Below are 22,836 nucleotides of genomic sequence, written 5' to 3'. Positions count from 1 at the left end.
TTATGTTGTTAGTTATTTTAGGAAAACCTCTTTATTACGTAGTTGCATTCATTTGATATTTTCCTTGCTGAGATAGTAATATTTTATTTTTTTATCCTGGAAAATCCTTGATTTTTTCTGTTTAATGCTATTTTGTCCTGAAATATCCTGGAATTTGATGATCTAAAGTCCTGGAAAAAGTCGAAATTTGTCCTTGAAAGTCCTTGAAAGTCCTGGAATTTGAAAAAAATAATTCTGTGGCCACCATGTGTGCGTAACGTCAATTTTCACAAGCAAGAATATTTTATATAAATGAAAAGTGACGGTTATAGATATTTATAGCTTAATAAAATACCCTACATGTATTCATGCATCGAATTGGTGTTCTATTTTTATTGATTTTTTTTTTAGTTTCGAAATAACGAATCAAGCGAAAAATAACTGGAGAATGTTATAAAGAAGGAAAAAAATCGATTTAAAACACGAAATAACTCGAAAATTTAAAGGAACGCAAAATAACTCGATAATCTACAGGAAGGAAAATAACTCGAAAATTTAAAGTAAGGAAAAATACTTAAGAGTTAAAAAACAAGAAATAACTCGAAATTTTAAAGTCACGGAAAAAAACCGAGTTACGAAATTTAGAATGATGTCATAAAAGGTACAAAATGACGTCATAACTTGGTTTTTTCGTAACTTGGTTTTTTAACTCGAGAAAAATAACTCGGGTTTTATTCTAAGCCTCTATTTTAAATGCTCCTAAAAGTAGATCTTCCCATTAAACAGTTAAAATAAAGGGTAGAAATTCTAGGTAGGTAGTAATTCTCTATTTTCTCTTGCTAGTAAATTTACTATGGATTGCTCCACATCTGGGTCTATTCGAAAAACCATAAGCGATTATTCAATCAAAAATGTCCGGATAACATGGTGGTCGGTCGGTGTGTAAAACAGCGCTAAAGGTGAGGCGCCTTGAAAGGGCATTCTCATTCGTTCGAAATGAACTTGCATCGCAAGGGCCCAGTGGATCGGTGTGACGGGATTGAGGTCAGCAGATCTCAGTGTGCAGTTCATAAAAGTGTCGGGATTCTCAAAGTAGCGCAAGGACATGACAGAACGAATGAGAGCTATCGTGCCAATGCACACAAAAGAACGAGTACATATAATTTATTATTTCCAATCTAGGATTTTCTTGTTGTTTTCCCGAGCGAAAACAGCAATTCTATCGTAAATATTTATTATACCACCTACTAAGGAAATTTTAAGATTCGTATTACACGAGTTTCACAGTATGAATACTTTTTATATATCAGCTTTTAATCTTTTGATACAAAACTTTTCTCCAATTTTGAACCTAGACATGTCGCCCTAACGACAAAATGCTCCACACTGGTTGAACAAGTGTGCAACTCGCACTTTAAAATTTGCAACTCACGATTTTAATTTGCAACTCGCACTTTTGATTTTTCAACTCGCGATTTTAATTTGCAACTCGCACTTCTGATTTTTCAACTCGCGATTTTAATTTGCAACTCGCGATTTTAATCTGCAACTCGCGATTTTAATCTGCAACTCGCGATTTTGATGTCTTAACGTGAAATTTTCAACTCGCAACTCGCACTTTTATTTACTTAAAATAGCAACTGGTAACTCGTAACTCGCAACTTGCAACTCGCAACTCGCATATTTGATAGCAACTCGCAACTCGCAGGACCAACTCGCAACTCGCATATTATCAATTCACGCGCACCTCTGTTAGAGAATTGGAACGGGCAAAGATTACTGCACAGGCTGATAACGGACAAAGGTTATTTGAAGATATTTTCAGTTATAATCCAAGGTAGAACAAACTAAACTAAAGCCTTACGTCTTATTACTTTTAACAACTCTCGATGCCCTTCTTCTCCACTCTTTTCTGATCTCAAAATTCTCAAGATTTTTAACCTTGTCAAATGCCTTAATATATCTTTTGTCCACAGATTCCTAAATAACAAATTACCCTTTGACCTTCTGGAGTTTTTAAACTTTATTCAGCTCGATGCTGAAGACGAAAACACTCAAAGTACCAGAGGAGCATGTTTGAAACTACTTTTTGTTCCCTCCTACAACACCAATACCTTTGGGAACAAATCTTTCTCTAAGTTTTGCATAACACATTGGAACAGCATCCAGCGATCTTACCCAAATATTACCCTGAGCTCATCTGATTTCAGTTTTGTTAAATCTCTTGCCCTTACTCACTGTCTTGGGCGATACTGAGCACACCCCTCCCCTACCAAGAAAGGTTAGCAAACTTTCTTTTAATTTATTTTTCATTACATAACAAAATTCTTAAAAATATATAAACATTTTTAACTAATTTACAATGTGTTATAAACGCAATCTGTACTTAGGTGGCCGCATCTTTTTGATTAGCTAGACTATAAGGCGGTCTCCTTCCATATATTTTTTGTGCATATCATCACTTATATCTTTTCTGTAGTGTTAAATGGTAAATAAATAAATACTTACTTAAACATAGAAAGGGGGTATTTTTTAGTGCTCTATACGATGATTGGTATTTTTTTTGAATTATTCTATGCTTAGATTTTTCTACCCAGCCCCGTTGCTATGTACGCACGCCCTGTTGCTAAGACCTTTGCTTGAAATTGAAAGTGAAACCATAATAATTTAGTGCATACTGCCGTTCGCGTAATATCCATGACTGTTTGTACCCTAAGACTTAACTTAGGATCCCATAGGGATCCTTGTGCAGGCTAGCTCTAAAGCTCTAAAACAGCATCTAATAACATGAAAACCAGAATATGATTCTTCAATAGGAATCAAAACTATAAAACATCAATACGTCAGATCTAACAAAATTAATCACGGCACTGTCATCATTGACAATAAAACAAACAATTTTCTGTCAAGAGCCTTGTAAACATTCCAGCAACTTCCATCGAAATGATCTATCACAGCTAGATAGTATTCAATTATCATTATACCTTTATTTTCATTCCTAGAACTTTTGCAAAAAAAAGGAAAAATAGAAAAGTTGTATATTTTACTGGTTTATTCACATACTGAATTTGAAAGATGTTCTATGTGGCATTTTTTTACAAACTTCAAAAAACTGATTTTTGTCCCGCTTTTTTGGGACTTTAGCTTTAAGTGCTTGTGTGCAGCATGGACTTTGACTAATAGTATCCTAATTAGGACGTTGTCGTTGATTGCTACTTTGGATATATTTTGGATACTTTTTTGTATCCAGTTTAAGATACTCTCCTAAGTAGGAGAGACTGCAGCAGGTATCCTAATTTGCTATGATTCTTGACTGACAATGACTGAAAACTTTTCTATAGCCGTCACTCAGTGTTGCACCTGCCTAAACAGGTAAATCTGAGCACATCATAAGCTCTTTGGATAGTAAATGGGTGAAAACTTAGATTTATAAAGCTGAAAAACTACTAAAATGGTTTAAAACTTATATCCAGACGGTACTAGTCAATAAATTTGATTATCGAATTAATTGATAATAATGATAGAAGTAATCAAACAACCACTTATCGTTTGACAATCGAATTTTGAGTACCAAAATTTCAAAAAACTTGCGAGTATTCTATCACTTCCTTAACAACCTTTCGAAGACTTGACCGCTTTAGTACTTTGATTGTTGTTGATTACTTTTGCTAATTTTGATAACTAATCGATTACTTCGATAACCAATTGATTACTTCGCCAGTCCCCTAAGAAGGAAGAAACGGGACTCATTAGAAAAATAGTTATGAGAGAAAAACCATAATTCTGACCAACATATAATGTTTTAAAATTCCTTTTCTACATTATATGTACAAAAAAGGTTTTCTCCAGGTTTTTTCAATCCCAGAATTAAATGGTTCCACACTCATTTTCTTTTGACATTGAGCCCTAGGGATACTTTTAACAATAAAAGAGATTTTGATATCAAAATGTGTATTTTTTCGATAAATTTAGGAGATACTCAACAAAAAATAAGGTGGTTTTAAACAAATCTTTGACAAATTGGCGTTTCTTTCTGTTAATATATGCAAATCTATCACGCTGAAAAAAGAATACTTTTCCGCCTTTACTTTAACTTTCGCTTTCGTGTCACATGAATCTGATTGGATTAACAATGCTTTCTAACAAATTCTGATTGGCTGAAGTTTTTAGCCTCAGGATTCTGATTGAATTATTTCCCATGGCACGGCTGAATCTGTTTTAAGAAGAAGAAGAAGTAGAAGAAATTAGCAGCATCCCAATAGAGCACATGACGTCACCCCTGCAGCAAATCACGCACTTTTAATTTGTTCATTTCCTTGAGGTGGTGGGCAGTTTGGTATTGGGGGCCCTCTAATTCTCTAATCGGTGTCAGCCATTTTGAAGGAAACAGAAAAATCAAAAAGGGCGCGCTAACAGGTAAAATTAATTTGTCATGTTGCAGAAATTTTGGCTCATTTGTGTTGTTAAATGCTGAGCTTATGGAAACAAAAATACGTTTGTGTGCCCTACTGAAAAGGAAGGTCTGAATCACTGATTGAAAAAAGATGTTTTCCTCTCTAATCAGCGCAAGGGGATGTTGACATTAGACCAACTTATGGTACACTGTGTAATCCCATTGGGTATACAAATCAGTTGTACTTGCAAAAGATTGGTTTGATGGAATTTCTTCTATTATCATTTTTTTCTTACATATTTAGATTATTTACAGAAGAAATGAAGTTTGAAATTTCAAAATAATAATCAAAAGAAAATAAAAAAAAAATAATTTAACAAATGAGTACAGATAGATCAGGAGGGGGAAATGAGCGAGAAAATAATGAAGATGAAGAAGAACAAAGAAGGCGTTGGCGTGAAATATATGGTGACATGATCCCAGAACGCATTGTGGACACAAGAATTGGAGAGGTTCTTAAATTTAAAAATATGAGAAAATTAACATTGTCAAAAGTAGTCTTATTGATAGCCTTACTAATTATTGATGTTAACTATTAACATACTTTCAGCATGTATTGTTTTCCCTTTATAGAAGTAAGTTGTTATCTTCACAGGGCACCGTATTTTAAACAAACCTCCAAAGCTGTTTTTAAATTTTTTGGTTTTCTGAGAGGCATTTATTTGGGGGGATTTATTCAAAACAGTATGGTATCTGAAAATAGACATTAGCTACTTTTGACATTAGACATAATCTGTCTTTTAATATTTGGGGATGAGGACTTGCCTTAATTTATTACTGTATTGAGAGTTTCAAGATATTTTTGTAATTTTCATCTCAAAATTACCTTCAGAAGAGAGATTAGCAGCATGAGTGATTTATGTAGTGCTACGGTTTTTATTTGATACATTATCTGAAATTCCGTAAATTCGATTTTGAATAACATTGATTTCTGTTGATTTGGATATGAGCCAGACTGCATGATGAACTTCCTTTGAACTGTCAATGGTCCAATAATAAAATTGCTGAATTGATCTTTCACCTTTTTTTCTTTGTTGCAGGATGGTAAAAGGTATTATAAAGTTCAATGGGCAGCAAGCATGTTTGAACCAGCTAAGAACTTTCTGGAAGCTGAACACTTGATCAGAAAATATTGGGATCCTGTAGAGAAGAAGTTGAAGCTGCCAAATGCTGTAAAATTTTGTTAAATGTTAATGTATTTTTGGCAGAAAATCCACACTAATTTCTTTTGCCAAAATTGCAAGGGACATCATTAGCCGTCATCAGGCTAGTTTATGAAATTAAACCCAAGCAAAGTTTTGACATTGATCACTGGCCTGCAAAATTGATTTGACATATTTTACAATTTTTGTGACTTGCCATTCAACCATTAATTATTTGTGTTTTCCTTCTCAGTAAGAGGGAAATAATCACATAAACATAATTCCATTGCGATTCTAAACATGCTGCATCAGGGGGGGGGTCGGTACTAAAATCTCAGACATACATGAGTACTAAAAGGATTTTCGCTAATTTTTGACATACCCCCACCTATTTTTTCGAAAATGTTATTTTAGTACACATGTACTAAAATTATTTTGAACAATTTAACATAGATACCACCCATTTTTTGCCCTTTTACGGCTTTAAATTTACCAAAATGGGGTCATTGTTACAAACCTAGTCGAATTTAGTGCATCAATCTGCAAAATAATATAATTTTATTACTAAACTGTGCTGAACTGTACATAAAAATATTTTCAAAAAATATTAAAAATTTGGAAAAGTTCTGAAAGATTTCTGCAGATTTTTTCGAAAATTCCTGAAAAAAAAAATCAAATTTTTTCCAAAATTGTTAAAAAAAAACTCCATTTTGGCTGATTTTAGAACAAAATACTAAGATTTTTCAAAAATTTCTTTAAGAGACCACCCTTTTTAGTATTTTAGTACACATGGTACTAAAATTATTTTTGAGCTTTTTTGCATACCACCACGTCACTAAATGTCATGATGTCTGAGATTTTAGTACCGACCCCCCCCTGGCTGCATTGGGGACTTTAAAATTACTCAGCACTGTTACTTCTATTCCTTTGCAATTGTAATCACCCTTAAAACTCTCTTTCTTTTTTAGCCTGGTGATGATAAAAATCAGGAAGAAGAGCAAGGAGGTTTAGTATTATATTTTTGTTTGTAATATTTTTCTCTATTGTTTATGCCATTGTATAGGTTATCTGATAATGTTATCAATGAAATGAGTGAACAAATTAACTTTCAGTAAGTTTTGAAATTCCTCAAATTTAATGTCATGGTCAAATATTTTGCTTTTATTTTTTAGCGTCAACATCAACTACAAGTCAAAATAATACAGCAGTGGAATCACCCCAAGCTGAAGTGAATGTATGGATTTATAACTTTACGTTTTAAATTTAACTTTTTAATTCTATATTAAGTTTTTCACTTTAATAACACTGAAATGAAAAATGCGATTCGAAATACAAATTATTTGTTTGTTTTCTCAGTATTGAAGGCACATAGAGATTTGATTTTGACTTATATATTCATTTTCAGGGAAGAAATTGAGAAGGTCGGAAATTTAATATTTTTTTGTGAATTGCAACCAATACCTCTAGAAGCACATACAATGTCACTTTTTCATAAAACAATTTTTCACCATTGCATGGATATCAATATTATCCTAAGAATTTAAATATCAAGCTACTTCATATTATTTCTACGTTTATATGCTTACTTCAGGATAAAGCCGATACTACAAGTGAAGAAACAAAAGAAGCGAACCGTTCCTTAGTGCACACCCCAGAAATAAAAAATACAGCTGAAACGGTTACAGAAAGACAAACTGATATTAGCGAATCCAGTAATTCTGAGGAAAGTAAAAATGACAATGAACCAAATCATACAGAGACAATTGTAGAGAAAACTCAGGGTGAAGTCTCTCGGCCTCGTGAAGTCTCTCGGCCTCATGAAATCTCTGGAGAATCATCAAGGCTAGGGAAACGAAAAGTTTCTTCTGGAGGAGATAAAAATGAGGAGAGAAATGATTGCATCATTGATTCCAAAAAATCTAAACAAGAGTCCTAAGTAAGGTTGTCACGAACATCTGGCCAAGGTTTTGTATCTTTTCTGTAAAAAGTGTAAAGTTAGTAGGAACTTTCCAGGGGCAGCAGCTTCACTTTGAAACTGGAAGGACCATGATTTGTGGTGACACGTGAGGTGCCAACAGGCTATAATTTAAAGAATGGGAATTTCGCAAAAGCCATTTTTTATCATACTTCTCTGATTGACTTTTCTTTTTTAATTCTAAAGAATTTTGTTGATATACAACCTGTGACAAAGTTCTGATTACACAGTGAATGTTTTAAAGATTTTGAATTTGATGATTGCAACGTGTTCACCTTTGTTGATAGAGATAATCTACCTGAGTTAGAGTTAAAAGGTCAAAGCGAAAAAATCCTGCAAAATATTAATACAGTATATATAATACGAGGTTTATTATATAGACAGGTTTTTGTCATTTTCAAAAGAATTTTTATCATGGTTAACCAAACTGTGGTTATTTTATAGTGATCATTTTTCAAGAGGCAGTATATGACTGGATTAAAGATTGGAACGAAATACGTTTTTTATTCAGCATGTTTTTTTAAATCACATTGTAAGTCTTGTCAGAATTTTTACTTTTCCATGTAAATTTTATTTTGTAATCATTTTATTTTATGTGCTGCTCTCTAAAGAAGTATATTCTTGGCTGAAAGAATCGTTTTATTCTAAAATGGATCATTCAGAAACTTTGCATCTAATTGACGTAATGATGTTTTTCAGCCATGTCTTATACCTGGATTCCCAAGCTTCCTCTACAATATGATTCTTTATAGGCACGAAAGTTTCTATCAGAAGTTATAATTTAACGATTGTTCTTATAAAAAACCTACACGTTCTGTCGCCCAATGCCTTTCAACTTTTCAACAAACATTTTTATTTTCAACATGTTCTTTTTGCAGATCTTTGGCCTTTGACCATTCAGTATATTTTCTTTTATTGTTTTCTTTTATTAAATAGACATAAAAGAGTACCTGCTTGTTCAATACGCAAAGTAATTTCACTCGTCGTGATATTTTTTTTCTATATTTTGTAGTTCATGTTGAAAGGTGTGTGATCAATCAGAATTGTGAAGCGACTAGATTTTGGAGAAAATGTAAGTACTGTAGTCTTTTTCATTAACCTTTCAAAGCCGCTGTCTTTTTTTGAAAAAGGCCAAAAAGTTCATCATTTTTTTCTGGAAATTTATTCTTTCAAAGGCGATTTCTCGACCAGGACGAACGATTCAGATATCAACTTTGGTATCGTTGGAGAGCCCTTTCTCTCAGCTACAAAAAATAGCAGATTTTTTTTCTCTGAATCGCAAGTGGTCAGGAGTTATGACCAAAAGACTGTGTATCGGTAAAATGGCCTTTTCAAAACGTATATATACGTATTCTGGCTTCTAAGGGTTAAGATTCTCTACATTAACTCGGCCAGGGGATCAAGAAATACCTCTCTTTGTAGTTTTTAAAGAAGGTGAAACAACTTTTTAAATATTGTGACAACTATTTGACGTAGCTTGAGATTTAAAATTCTTGATTGAAAATGGATTATGATAACCCCAACAAACATGTTGATGTTCATGAAAAATCTTTTATAACCATAATACTTCTAAACCTTTGAAATGGTTCTTGCATTACTGTATAAGGTTAAACACAGAAGAACTTAGTTTAGAGGATTTTGGAAGAAGTCTGTAATTAATCTTGATTAATTAACAAATGATTACTTTATACTATAAAGCTATTAACATGTTTCTGACAACACGTGTCTTGTTTGAAATTATTATTTCTATAATTTTCGTTACTTTAACCGTGACGATAACAAAGCCAGCTGTATCATTAGTTTGAAAAAGTTGATTCAGGCTTTACCATTGAATAACAAAAATAATCTTCTTAAAAAACAAAACAGAAAATCTGCATTGACTCCCTTTTGTTTGATAACCATCTTTATCCACATCAAAATTTTCTCATTTTTCTTTATCTCTAGCTTTATTATTGTCGGTGATGCTTTTTGAAATACTTTCGTTTTATTCATGAGTTGTTCGATACAAGTAAAAAATATTATTAAGTATGATGGCTGTGATGATGTTGATAATGATGATTTTGAATTGGTAACTTTTTATCTTCCTTTTATACTGTATAGTCAGAAAATCTGCCGTATACTATCTTCGTTTCTGATTTGAATGTTAGCGCTGCAATAGGACTCCCTCCCCATCAGAATTTTTAATGGCAAAAAGTAGTCGAGCTCCAGCTTCTGGGCTATATACTGTATGGAAGATGCCAAAAAAAACACTACATTATCTGGATGCATCTATCTGATTTTAGACAATGGAAAGTGTAGCTTTTAAATTATTTCGAATTTTACTTATGGTCTATCTATGATGTTACCCTCGATTAATCTTTTCTATCACAATTTAGCGATATTGAATGTTGAGGGTATAAGTTTTATTTTTGAATGACTGACCAATTAGTACAAAATGAATTTAGGTATGAAGTATATTTTTTTGCAATACATCTCAACCCAATTTGAAGTCTTCATTTCATGGCTTAAAAAAGGGGGATAGGAGGGTACTGTATTCTATTTGATCATCTGGGCTGTGTGAAGAATTGCTAACCATTTTATACATGTTATTTAATCTTACTCTTTTGTTATATTGATTTCTTATTTATATGTTAATTTGAGACATGATCAAAAGGGCTCATTGTTAACCACGAGATCTTATTAAGTCAATCAAAGCACACGTGCCCCATTATAAAATGAGATCTTCTTTGTAGAGAAATAGATTTTTCGACTTTGTTTCTTATTCTCGAGTTACTATTTGGTTATATGGTGATTCAAGGAGGTTAAGATAAGGTAAGGTATGGTATTTGGTGTACAGTTGTATGTAGTTTGTCAGCTTTTGGGAAGTTACATTAAACGAGGCTTGTATATACTGTAGTGCTCGTTTTTATTCTGTCGGTAACTCTTTGGTTTGGCTTCTCTCTGAGCTTTGTTTAATTAATAATGTTGATTTTGTCAAATCTAAAATGTAATTTGGTTTTGAGAATACTAAGCGTCCTAAGAATTTCGCTTGAATTTTGGCTTAAAAACCATGGTGTAGTTTTTCTTCAGCAGTATACTAATAATTTAGAATGAGGTGAAAATTTTCAATATCTTTAGAAAATATCAAAATTTCCATTCATGGTTTTATCATTAAAAAATTTATTGAGCCATAATCCTTTTTACCATATATGTTTTTACCAAAAGAGAGAACTTTTTAATCAAATTCCTATGTTCTTTATATTATACTTAAGGGGAATTGTTTCTGCTAAGATTTTCCATTTAGATTATTTTAAAAGAAATTTTAATGCTTAGATTTCATAAACGTACCTATTGAAATTTAGGAAAGCTTTCTCATATCAGCTGCTTTGGTACTCAAAGATTTTGGTGGATATGAATTTTTTGAATTTTTAGAATTTTTAACAATCTTGAATTTGTTGTATTTTACTTGTTTTTAGCATTCCTTTTTTTGTGGGCTAAGGTTTTTATCTTTCAGGGCAGTATCTTGATTTATCAGTTTAGTGTAATGTAATGGCTTTTCAAATGATATGCGTACTGTATGTTTCGAAATCATTGTACAGAAAAAAATATTTTGTGCTTAAAGGAGTTCGCTTTAAAATATTTGTAACATATTTGTTAATTGTTCGGTAATTGGCATGCCCTACTGCTGTTTTGTAGAAACCAAAGGGGGTTTATTGAAGAGCGTGCATCGGCTTGTTCATCTTTCACTTTACACGTTTTTTTTATAAGAACATCCAAAATTTTTGGAGCCTTCGGATGTTCGTAACTTTTTGAATTATAAGCCTAAAAAATTATGTTCTTAACATGTTCTTATTTTCACCATTTTTTGAGCATTTTTGCCTATTTTTCTAAGAAACAGGCTGTTTTAGAGTCCGCGAAGCCTTGAAATGTTCTTAACTTGTTCTTAGTATTTTGACCATCGAACTCTTATATTCTTATATAGTTTGTTCTTATAAAGAAACGTGTATATCATTGTAGGCTAAGCCATATATACTGTAGACTAGTTTATTGGAGCAGAGAAATGTGTAGTCTACACAATAGACAGCTCCAGGCTTTTAGGCCTTACTCTTGGTCTATAGAGTAGGAGTTTTACGCTCGAAACGAAGGAAGATATGACGTAGCCTAAGAAGTGTTTTTATTAAGGTTGTTATTGAATTCTTTTTATGGTAATTTTTAAAGGGGCCTTTCAACTTTAAAGTAAACACTTTTATTGATATTGATATTTTATACAGATATTGCATCAAATTGACTTTTTCTAAATTTATAAGATTTCAATTTGTTTAAATAAGTTTTTAAAGATTAAGACTTAGAAAGGTTTACGGGGTCGGTTTTATGTGTATGTCTGACTTCCTTATTAACACTCATTTGAGGTAATGTTCTCGTTTCTTGTTTCTGTTTTGAATGCACAGTTTTTCTTTTATAAGAATATACTTTATAAGAATATTAATGATGAAATTGGCTGAAAAATTAAGAATATGCTATCATTGAGTTTGCCCGGGGGGGGGGGGCCTGGGTTTGCAGACTGACGGTATGTGCGGGCTAAAAATTTGCTTTTAAAATTGCACCCTTACAGTGCAGCAAAAATCGGTGAAAATCATACCCTGCATTTTCCCCCAAATTTTCAATCCTTTTCGTGCAAAAAAATGGTCAAAATAGCATTTTTGGTCAAAAAATCTAGATTTTTCATGAATTTTCTGAAATTTCTACCCTTACAGTGCATCTTTTCTTTTTCCGACCCTTGCAGTCTGTTACAGTGCATTTTAAACATCTTGGAAAAGGTACCCTTAGGGCCCACACATAATCGGTCATTTTGCCCAGCTGCCCCCCCCCCCCCCCCCCGGAGCAGAACCCAAGAATGCCAATTTTAGAGCCTTTTTTAACTTTAAATTGCCAATTATCCCCAAAGTAAGGCTCAAAACTTCCACTGCCATTTTTACGAGTTTTAGGTATGTATTGCATGTTAAACATTGAGGTTGAATTGGGATCTAAACCCAAGAATACCGTAAGAATAGTTTAGGATGATTTTTTCCCAAAAAGTTAAGAATATCCATGATGAAATGGAAAATCACTACACGTTTTTTTTTTATTAGAACACCTAAAATTCGGCTGAGCCTGGATGTGCTTATTTTTTTAGAAATTTTCAGCCTAATGTTCTTAAATGCGTTTAAATTTTTCAGACTACTCTAAATCAACAATATCATACAAAATAAAGAGCACTTAAAATTGGTAAAATTTGGACAATATTTGATTCTCGATTTTAGAAAATCCATCCCTAAGTTTGGTTAAAATTGCTTGAAAAGAGGAAAAAATTGTAGTTTCTTGTCATTTTATCCCAAACTGAGGCTGAGCATGTTCTTACAATGTTCTTAATTTTTCGACGAATTTCAGCCTCAATGTTCTTATAGACTAGGTTCTAATAAAGAAAAAAACGTGTAATTTTATTAAAAAAGCATGTATTTCCTTGTGACAACATAGTTCAGAAGCTGGAGCTCAACTACTTTTTGCCTTTAATATTTCTGATGGGGGGAAAAGTAAAGACTCCTATAGTAGCGCCATCATTCAAATCAGAAAGCAAAGATAGTATACAGCAGATTTTCTGACTAGTGAAAAGGACAAAATACATAGATTTACTCTAATCTGGGGATAGTATCTTTGTTTTGTTACCTCTTAATGGATTGTATTTCATTTCAGAAGAAGAAAGCAAGAAATTGAACAATAACACACTATGGCATCATCAAATCGTTCCAGCATGTCATCTATTACGAAATTGCATGAAGATGAAGATCTCGATCTTTTAGATCTTCTAGAAAAAAACGGTATCCTTCTACAATGTGAAGTCAACCCTCAAAATACGAGATTTTCCGACAAATCAACATCCTGTTCAACTCGATCGTCGTATGCAACTATTTCACCGACTCCCGACGACAATTATTACGAGTGTTTTGATTATACGGACGAAGAGAAAAAACGACCGGACTCGGATGAAGAATCAGTCGGAACAGACGATGATTTGGTTACTATTCATCACGACGAACGAACGCGTGTTGAGAGAGAAGAAGTGAAGCAAAACATCTGCCACAATGTGAAAGCAAAAGAAAATGAAAATGATTCAAACATACAACAAAGGTTTATTGAAACGAATGGAATAGAAGAGAGAAGAAGAAATTTATTCTGCTTTTGTTCAACAACGTGTCTCGTAAAATACCTAGGTGTTTTGTTATTCTTAGTTGGTGTTCTCTACGCGTTCAGTATTTGGAGTTTTCTTCAACTGGCTCCTGCTTCGACCTTCAATTATGTTCAAGGACCTCTTCCAATCTGTTTACCATGTACGACGGTAGGTAGTCTGTTTTTTCTTTATTCTTATGATTATTCTATTGTCTGTATTTTTATCGACTTGTACGCATGCGTTGTTCTATTATAATATGATTTTCATATTACGAAAGTCATTCTATATTATAACATTACTAGTCCCTTATATGAGTTGTCATTGAATTCAAGAACTTCCATCTTTAGGATTTTTCGTTTCTGAAGTCTCCATACACCCCAGACTTATTTAGCTGTACTGTATTCATTTCTCGTCAGTATTATCAGATAATCGTTTACTTTAAAAGAGGGTGTGTACCTAAGTTCGTTTTTTTCGTTAGATACTTTTTAAAAAAGTTCAAATTTGAGTTCGGAATTAGGAATAAGCATTTTTTGTTGAACCCATTTTTTCGATCAACAAAATTAGAGGTGAAGTTTTCCTTTCCTATTTATAGAAGGGTTTACACACAACAGCGGTTCAATCCTTATGCTTTTTGCTACCTCTCTCGCTTCCAAGGGCTTCCGCCTTATAAAAAATTTCAACATTTCCATAAGAAAAAGAAGTATGAAAAGCAGAAAATTTTATAAAACAAAAAAGAAAATGATATCTACTAATTCTTTTTCGCACTGTTTTTTTACTTCATAAGTTTTAATTTCTTTTCTTCTTCAATCTTTTCTTCTTCTCCCTCTTTCTCTCTCTCTATGTTTATATGCTTCAGTTGATATTACCTTATGAACTTCTTTTCTTTTGTTCCGGTTAATTTGTTATGGTGACTCAGCACCCTGAGATGTAATAAGTGACTCACTCTAAAAAATCTCTCCACATCATTATTACTGACTTTTTTCAAAGTCTTAAAAAAGATTCTTGGCCCAATTAATCAAAATTTATCTCTTCTCTTTCCTCTTCTTCTTCGATTACATAGATTTATTGATTTTCCAGAACTTCTCGTTTTGATAATTCACATTGGCATTGCTCATCCTATACATGCATCAATAAACAAAATATTAAGAACATTTTAAGAACATTTTGAGGCTTTGCGAACTCTAAAACACCCGATTTTTTTGGAAAATGAAAGAAAATACTCACAAAATGGAGAAAATATAAAAACAAAAAATATTTTTAGGCTTAAACTCAAAAAGTTAAAAACATCCGAAAGCTATTAAAATTTTGGATGCTCTTATAAAAAAGGGTGTACTGGGTCCATACATCACATCGTCGTACACATGACTAAAAATAAGTGTCTTAGAAAATTGAAAATCTTGCAATTCTGTTCTGCCTTTGAGATTGGTCTTTTTTGCCATATGAAAACATTGATTATTCCTCTACATGAAAAAAAGGGCAATGTCAATCTCAAAGATGACCACCACAGTAAAACTTTAAATTTTGTAAGGTACTAATTTTGAGATTTAACCTTTTTAGTCATGTGAACGACTACATAGATATTTAGATTACTGGAACTATTTGTGTTTCATTGACGTCTGTCTCCACACTTTTATAACAAGCAATGTTATGAGGCTAAAAAATGGCAAAAATTTAAGAAGAAACAAACATTAGTAGGGAATGACTAAATATGAAGCAGTTTGAGGGTAAAAAGCCTATAATGCTATAAGAACAGGGTAAGAACAATGAGACTCGACAAAAATTAAATGGTTCGTTAAAAAAAGTGTTTAAAATGGAATTCCCCTTAGTTTTCTTCCTCACTCCAAGAAAATAACAAAAAGATACAAACCGAATTTAGGTAAAGGTTTTGTGTCATGGAATCGCCAAGTAATCAATGCAGTACCTAAACCAATTGTCTTCTTTTCATAGTCTCTTTCATGCCTTTCGATCACTACAATTGGGGGTATCAGGATAAAGTGTTACGCCTGGGGGGTACTAACACAAAAATGAGTGCTGGGTATGTGCAGACTGTAAGAGTTGGTTTTTTCACCCTTCAAAGCATCTCTAAGGTTCGGGAAAATCAGAAAGTTTTAAATTAGTCTCTCTAAAAGTCGGAATTTAGGATTTTTTTTTTATTTCAAGTGAAAAAATTGTAAAAAAGTCTCGCTAAGGTTACCACTTTTTTCAAAAATCGAAGAAAATCTTTCAAAAAAGTCTCTCTAGGGATCGGTTTTCGGACGTCTCGTCCGCACATACCCCTCATCCGCCAACCCTAGTATCCCCGGGGTGTTATGTTATTCAGGACGAGCGCCCTACAAATTTCAACAATTTCCTAATGGCATTATTTCTCATTCTTTAAAAGTTTGGTTACTTATTAAATGTTGATTGATGAATAGCAATTAAGAATTTCCTTGGTAACTAAAATTTGAGCGAGAATTTGTTATACCTTATCCGCCCATTTTTCGTATACCCAACCAAGCGGGAAGTCATTAAACCTCGTTCAATTTCGCTGAATCGTGTTTACCCCCCACTTTTGTGTTTACCGCCCATTTTTGTGTTTACTGCCCATTTTTCTAGTCTATGAAAACAATAGCTAGGTTAGATTCAATCTATGGGAAAGAAATCCTTTATAGGTTCAGAATTTGGCTTTCAATATAAGGTTGCAGTCGAATACCTTAGCCTTTCAGGTATATAAGAACATAAGGTTTCGAAGGCCAAAATGTTAAGAACAAGATGAGAACATTTTAAGGCTTTATGGACTCAAAAACACTCGATTGGTTAAGAACATTTTTAGGCTCGAAACTCAAAAAGTTAAAACATCCGAAGGCTTCAAAAATTTTGGATGTTCTTATAAAAAAACGTTTACATCATTGCAAATACTTAACTGGTTAATAATTCCTTTCTTATCTTTCGATATTTCAGATGATATTTACTGGTCTGATTGCCTTAGTAACAGATCTTTTACATAAGCACCTACCCAATAGAAGATATATTTTACTTGTAAGTATTTTCTTTTACCCCCCCCTACAGTTTACTGCAAAGCAATCGATAATACAATAAATCAAAAGAAAACAAAATCATGAAAAACCAAAGAATTTGAAATATTTAGCACACAATTTTAGATTTTTATCCCTCTTGTAATAAAATAATTATCGTTGGAAAGATATTTAGTAAGTCCTAAGTTTTTAATACCTTTGATGCTTTTTTGATATTTCCTTAGCATCTTCTCTTTTATATCTGTCCATTGATATACGAATTCCATTGTTGCTGATATGGATTTTTTATCAATTTCTTTCTTCAGGTTTTGTTTGTTTTGGTGTTATCAGTAGCATGTACATTATTCTGTGGCTTCAGTCTTATCTATCTCATTGGTGTTATTCAAGATTCACTTCATCAGCTCAATGGATGCAGCTTTGACGAACTTGATCGTATTTGCTCCTGTTATGGTCCTAATCACAAGATCTTCAAATTTGCTGAAAACTTAGGTTGCAATGCTGTAAAAGACAAACTGAAGGAGCTAGCTTATGGTGTCAGCATCTTGTTTGGTGTCGGATGTTTAATCTCCCTGGCAACAGCGACGGCTGCCGGTTTTTTGTTATGTCGCGAACGACGTAATCGAAATCACCGAGTGGTAAGTTTCTTTGTTGTTTAAGTTTTTTTATCCCTTCATGACGTTCATGGTACCCAAGGTCAATTGTGGTGTGTACATAGTTTCGCAGTTGATGGAAATTTTTTCACATGAATTTAATTTTGCATTAGTAAAACAAGAATTATTCAGTATTTGACCTAAAAATGCTGATTTTGTGTTTTCCAAAGTCAAGATAGATGACAAGTTGAAATCTCCTAAATGGGTTCTTACACGTCAAAATTCTATTGTTTTGCGGCTTAAAAAGTGCAAATTGAATATTTAGCTTTGGAAAAGAGTTAAACAGAAATATTTAGAGCCATAGAGGTTTTGTCCAGTTTCGTGGAAGGCATCTAGATGCACCAGATAAACCCTGATCGCTCCTTTAGAAGTCTTTTGCTTCATCTATACTGGTTAAAAGAATTACTTTGCGACCCGACATTGACTAGGAGCTGTTTAGAATAAGAAAGTTTACTCCCTATTGCGCCTTCTCTTATTAAATACTTGTGGATCCCTAAAAAAGTCTCTAGGTATCCCCGAAATGGAATCAGAATCCCCAAGATGTTGTATTTCTGAAAGAGAATTCTGAATTTACCATAAACTCTTTCTAATTCGAAGTTCCATTTATTCTAATCATGCGAGTTGTTATCCTTTTGGATCCCTTAGCTTAGAATTAGAAATTGCTTACTAAAGATTCACTCTTTAATTTTAACCCTACTCTATATCGAACACAACTTATTGTCTTGAAGAGGGAACTTGTAAGAAATTTTATCCTCCTCTTCTCTTACTATAGGAATACACGAGATCAAGACTCGAGCGTGGATCGACAACCGTTCAAAATGAATCAGCCGTCAAACACGACAATAAAACACGACACAAGAATGACGTTCACGAAGAAAATGACGACGACAATGATATCTCTGAAACACATAGACTAGCTGCTCATCACCTCAGACAGGAGAGAACTGAGACTAGTCAACCAGCTAACACTTCTCAACGTACAAAACTTTATCACGCAAAGCGAGATTCTAAAAGGCATAAGAATAGACACAGCCACAAAACACAACAACTACTTAAACAAAGGGATCCATCTAAAAATACAAAGATTACGTCAGTTGCTACCCAGACCCCTAATTACATGATACCAGTCTCCTCTTTAATGTATGACGTCATCGATCCGAACACAGAGCATCACCATGGGAACGAAAGTGAAGATACATACAGTGAACTTAGCATAGATGCCACCCTCAGTCCGCCCTCTTATACAGAGGCGGTCAAGGTTCTTAAAAAAGATAAATATTGAAGATGGGATCGCTTTATGGACGAGAATGACGTAAACCAAAATGTTTTAAACTAGATGCAACATTGGTCCAATTCATAAAAGAAAGTTTTGGGCCCAAAAGAAGGCGTTTATTTTTTCCTCTTTTTTGTACATAGACCTTTCATGTATATAAAATGCCAGAGAGATTGTGAGACTGAGAGTGAAAGGAGGGGAGAGGGTCTTATAAATAAAAGCAAAAGAATATATTTAGTATTTTTACCGTAAAACAATGACTTACTTGTTATAATATTCCTATTAAGGTAAATGCACTGTACACTCTACCTTAACTTAAGGTAACTAAGTCTCGCTCACCAAAGTATTTTTCCTAATTTTCCAAAATAAACCCTAATCTATTTGGTAAAAAAGAACAATTTGACCTGCTGCCATTCGCCAAATTAGTTCTCGCTAAAAAAATTCCCGTTCAAAATGCTGCTCGCTGTTCTGTTTTCTTGTGTGTGCACTTGACATCGATATTTCTATGATTGATCAAATTGAATTATTAACATTGGGCTTTTCCAGAAAAAAAATTGAATATGGGGGGGGGATATAACATTTTTTGGAAATTTACCCCCGGTCATTGTGACTTTTGACCCCCCGGACAGCAGGTCTAACCCCCTGGATAAGCATTAGTTTGACACCCCCTGATACTCAAAATTACCCCCAAACAGAGCAAGTTTACCCCCGGTAAACTTAATGACAAGGCGAGTTTTGTTAATTTTTCACCACCCCCGAACACTATATCCTCCATCCCCCCATGTACGAACATTTTCCGGAAGAGCCCATTAGACTGTTTTCTTTTTAGTTGATTCACTGGTTTATTCAGGACAACACTGGCAGAGATGTGAAGGAAAGAGTCATAATTTGCGTTCCATCTGCGCGATGCGTGCAGTCAACGTTGATGTTTCCATGACAAGTTACACGATTGAAATTTTGCACGCGTAAATTTATTTGTCATTTCACTGTATTGAAAAACAACAAAACGGAAGTATCATGACCTTCTTGACATAATTCGCAGTTTTCTTTCAATAAGTCTCTACAAGCCTAGTCTAGCAAGCTAGACGACTAATTCAGATATAGTAGAAATACAACAAAAAGTAATGGAGGGAACAAATTTTAGTCGTCTAGAAACCTTTGTGCAAGCCAAAAGCTTCATATTAATATTGGTTTGCTATTGTTAATGAAAAAAAAATCTAGGGGGCTTGTTCGGAAAAAACGGTTTGTTTTGATTTCGTAAATCGATTTGATTGGTTTAGAAAAAACAATCGAGACGCACACCGTTGGTCGAAACACATAAAAGGAGAAATCAGAACACACAACAATTTTCTCTCTCGAAAGATTTTTCTCGTTTCTCCGCTCAAAAAAAACTTTTCTTGAAAAAAAAAGTGTGTTGATGTGTGTTATTTTTTTTTTTTTTCGTCTTTCATTTTGTTTTGAGAGTTTGTTGTTGCTTGATCAAAAATTAATTTCTCCTTACCTTTCGCGCGCCAAATTCTTACGGAAGCACCCCCGTCCGAGAAAAATTTTCCTTTGTTTTCAGAAAAAACCCTTTGTTTTCTCGCTACGCAAGTTTCTGCGTAGCTAGCCGGGGGTTCTATAAGGCCGGAACACCGGATTCTTCCAGTCGTTTATACAAACTAATATTATCCCGTAACAATTATCGTATTATCATATAACGCCTATACTACTGTATTACACGCATTATAAACGACTCCAGTCTACTACAAGCCCTCTCTTTTACAAGCTTTTCGTACTTAACAAGCTTGTTGTATAAATACTAATTTGCTTCTAACGTTAAATCCTTACTCTAAACCACCATCACCATCGAGATGAGGTTATAAGAAATTTTATATTTATCGAATGAAAATTTATTTTGTTGAAATACTTCAGCTTTGCCGTTTGTTTTTTAGGTAGGAGAGAGAGCGCGGAGCTGTAGACAAAAGCCATTTATAGTAAGTAAGTGAAATAACAATCTGATGAAAGCTGTTTTTTCTTAGAGTTTTAAAGACTATGAACTCGCTATCACAGTTAAAGGTTTAATCCAGCTTCAGATTCATTTTCAGCGCAACTTGGGCTGGGAAAATGTTTTTGAATAATGGATCAAAATAGAGTTACAAATACTTTAGTTAGTTCTTCTTTGCAAAGAGGAGTAGAAAAAATCTTCTTAGCCTCTATCTGAATTTACTTCACAAATTGTAGTTCATTCTCAAAAGCAAATACTGGTTTAACCCTATTCAACCTAGGCTTTTAGGGGCGGTTCAGAACTAGGGGTGGGGCTTTTCCTGTACCAGCCCTTAACTGTTGATCTAGTGGGTCTTTTTTGATGAAATTTGGCACACAAGATCCTTGTCACATAAGGTAACTTTTGACAAATTTTTTTTTTGATGACGTCACTTATCATGCCCAAAGTGAGCAAAAACCGAAAATTTCCTTTGTTCTTATAAATAGCTATTGTATTCTAACAAAGGCTTTAGAAAAAAGTTTCCTGAGTTTAAAATGCTTATTTTATCCTAAATATTCAATAAATTACGGTTTAAACAACATATTTGACATTAAAAATAAATTTGTATTGAAAAAGTGTCGATTTTTGTAACACCTTACTGTCAGAAATGTCATCATGCTCAATGTGTGAAAATTTTCAGGTGTCAAATTTTTTTCAATTTTGAAGCTAAATAAAAGTTAGGAATTTACAGAAAATTTCATGGCAAAAGCTCTATTATTTCAACAGCTATTACCAATAATTTGACCTCCGAACAGAAACAGCTCCACTAGGAAGAATACACGTTTTTTTCTTTATAAGGAACACGTTTATAAGGAACTCGAGGCTGAAAATGGTTCAAAAAATAAGGAATTGTTAAGGAACTGCTCAGGCTGAGAATAAGTGGATTTGAAAATAATGTACCTTATTGGGACTAATTTGACCAAATTTTGATCTTTCAAGGGGCAAAAAGTTCAAAATTTCCTATGTAGTAAGGAACTCGATAAGGAACTTTGAGACTGAAATTCTCTGTAAAAATAAGGAACTCCAGGCTCAGAGCAAAGTTAAGGTTCCTTATAATAAAAAAAACGTGTAGGATTTTAATAGCAGAAATGGGTACAGTTGAGTTAGAATCATGAAGAAGTCATGAGGAGGAAACTAATACAGGAAGGCATTAAAATTCGAATTTAAAGTTTTTAAATGATGATACTTCCAATGTCAAATCAACTTCAAAATATACTTAATATTGCCTTTTGAGTAAGAAAATCAATGTCGTAGGCTTGTTTTTTCAAATGGATTAATTTTCGCGTAGACTTTTTTTCACGAATCGAGAATCGAAAATTTTCGTGTGGACAAAATTTCGTGAATAGGGCTCTTTTTCATCAAATTTCTTTCAATTTCCTCGGTGTTTTGATCGATTTTAAATATGTATTGGTGAGGGCTAGTATTCGCGAAAACGGCCAAAATTCGTGAAATCAAGAAAATTGATCCACGCGAAATTAAGTCCACTTGAGTTGGTGAAATCCGAAGAAGCTGCTCTGTCATCAACAACTTGGCAAAAAATGGCGGTCGCCAGCCTTTCGCATTTTGAAAGAAGTATTCTAAATTCAGTTATCAATAAAATTGAAAAAGTAGCAGTTCGCTTTTCGGTAACTTTTTGAAGCTTGTTCGCTTTTGAATTTATCTTGTCATTTGAAAGAATTCCGAAACCGTTTCCTAAACATTAAAGATGTCATGACACAGTTGTTTGTAGATATGCTTTCTCGAGGTTGAAGTCTCTTATTTCACTGAAAGGTATTATTAAATAGTTTGTGTCAGCCAAAGATTGACCCATACAAGGTTCAACAATTTGAATAAATTTAGTGTCGAGCTTGTCTCGTAAACTTGCAGACAGATGTAGGACCAAAGTGGAAGTACCTCTCCGGTTTTAAGATTATTCGTTTATCAAACTCCTTCAGTCATCACCTTAAAATTAGATATCTCGGAGATTAGGAAGAATTTTGGAGCTCCCAGCTCTATGTAAATTCAGACCCCGTTTATGACGACTGGGCATTATAACGAAAGCAGTGGGCCCTCACATCGCCACTACCTACAGTAGAGTCTCTTCTAACTCGAAACTTCCTTAACTCGAACAATCTTTCTCCCCCTTCAGTTAACAATACCT

At 33.5% G+C, this 22,836-nt stretch overlaps 2 protein-coding genes across 2 annotated transcripts; both read left to right on the top strand.

The window, feature by feature from the left end:
• The first annotated feature begins 4,677 nt into the window (after nt 1-4,677).
• On the top strand, nt 4,678-8,117 carry LOC136804064 (uncharacterized). The gene is made up of 5 exons (XM_067060803.1): nt 4,678-4,884; nt 5,473-5,604; nt 6,543-6,579; nt 6,747-6,808; nt 7,166-8,117. Exons 1-5 carry the CDS (start codon nt 4,753-4,755, stop codon nt 7,508-7,510), a joined length of 708 nt encoding a protein of 235 aa, XP_066916904.1. The 5' UTR covers nt 4,678-4,752; the 3' UTR covers nt 7,511-8,117.
• Nucleotides 8,118-8,207: 90 nt separating this feature from the next.
• On the top strand, nt 8,208-18,927 carry LOC136804062 (uncharacterized). The gene is made up of 5 exons (XM_067060801.1): nt 8,208-8,621; nt 13,259-13,901; nt 16,674-16,751; nt 17,053-17,382; nt 18,170-18,927. The coding sequence occupies exons 2-5, from the start codon at nt 13,293-13,295 to the stop codon at nt 18,677-18,679; spliced, it is 1,527 nt and encodes a 508-aa protein (XP_066916902.1). The 5' UTR covers nt 8,208-8,621; nt 13,259-13,292; the 3' UTR covers nt 18,680-18,927.
• The last annotated feature ends 3,909 nt before the right edge of the window (nt 18,928-22,836 follow it).

Source organism: Clytia hemisphaerica, unplaced genomic scaffold (assembly GCF_902728285.1).
Source record: "Clytia hemisphaerica strain Z4C2 unplaced genomic scaffold, Clytia hemisphaerica genome assembly, whole genome shotgun sequence".
NCBI lineage: Eukaryota > Metazoa > Cnidaria > Hydrozoa > Leptothecata > Clytiidae > Clytia > Clytia hemisphaerica.
The sequence above is the reverse complement of the archived record's forward strand: the minus strand, read 5'-3'. Positions and strand labels throughout refer to the sequence as shown.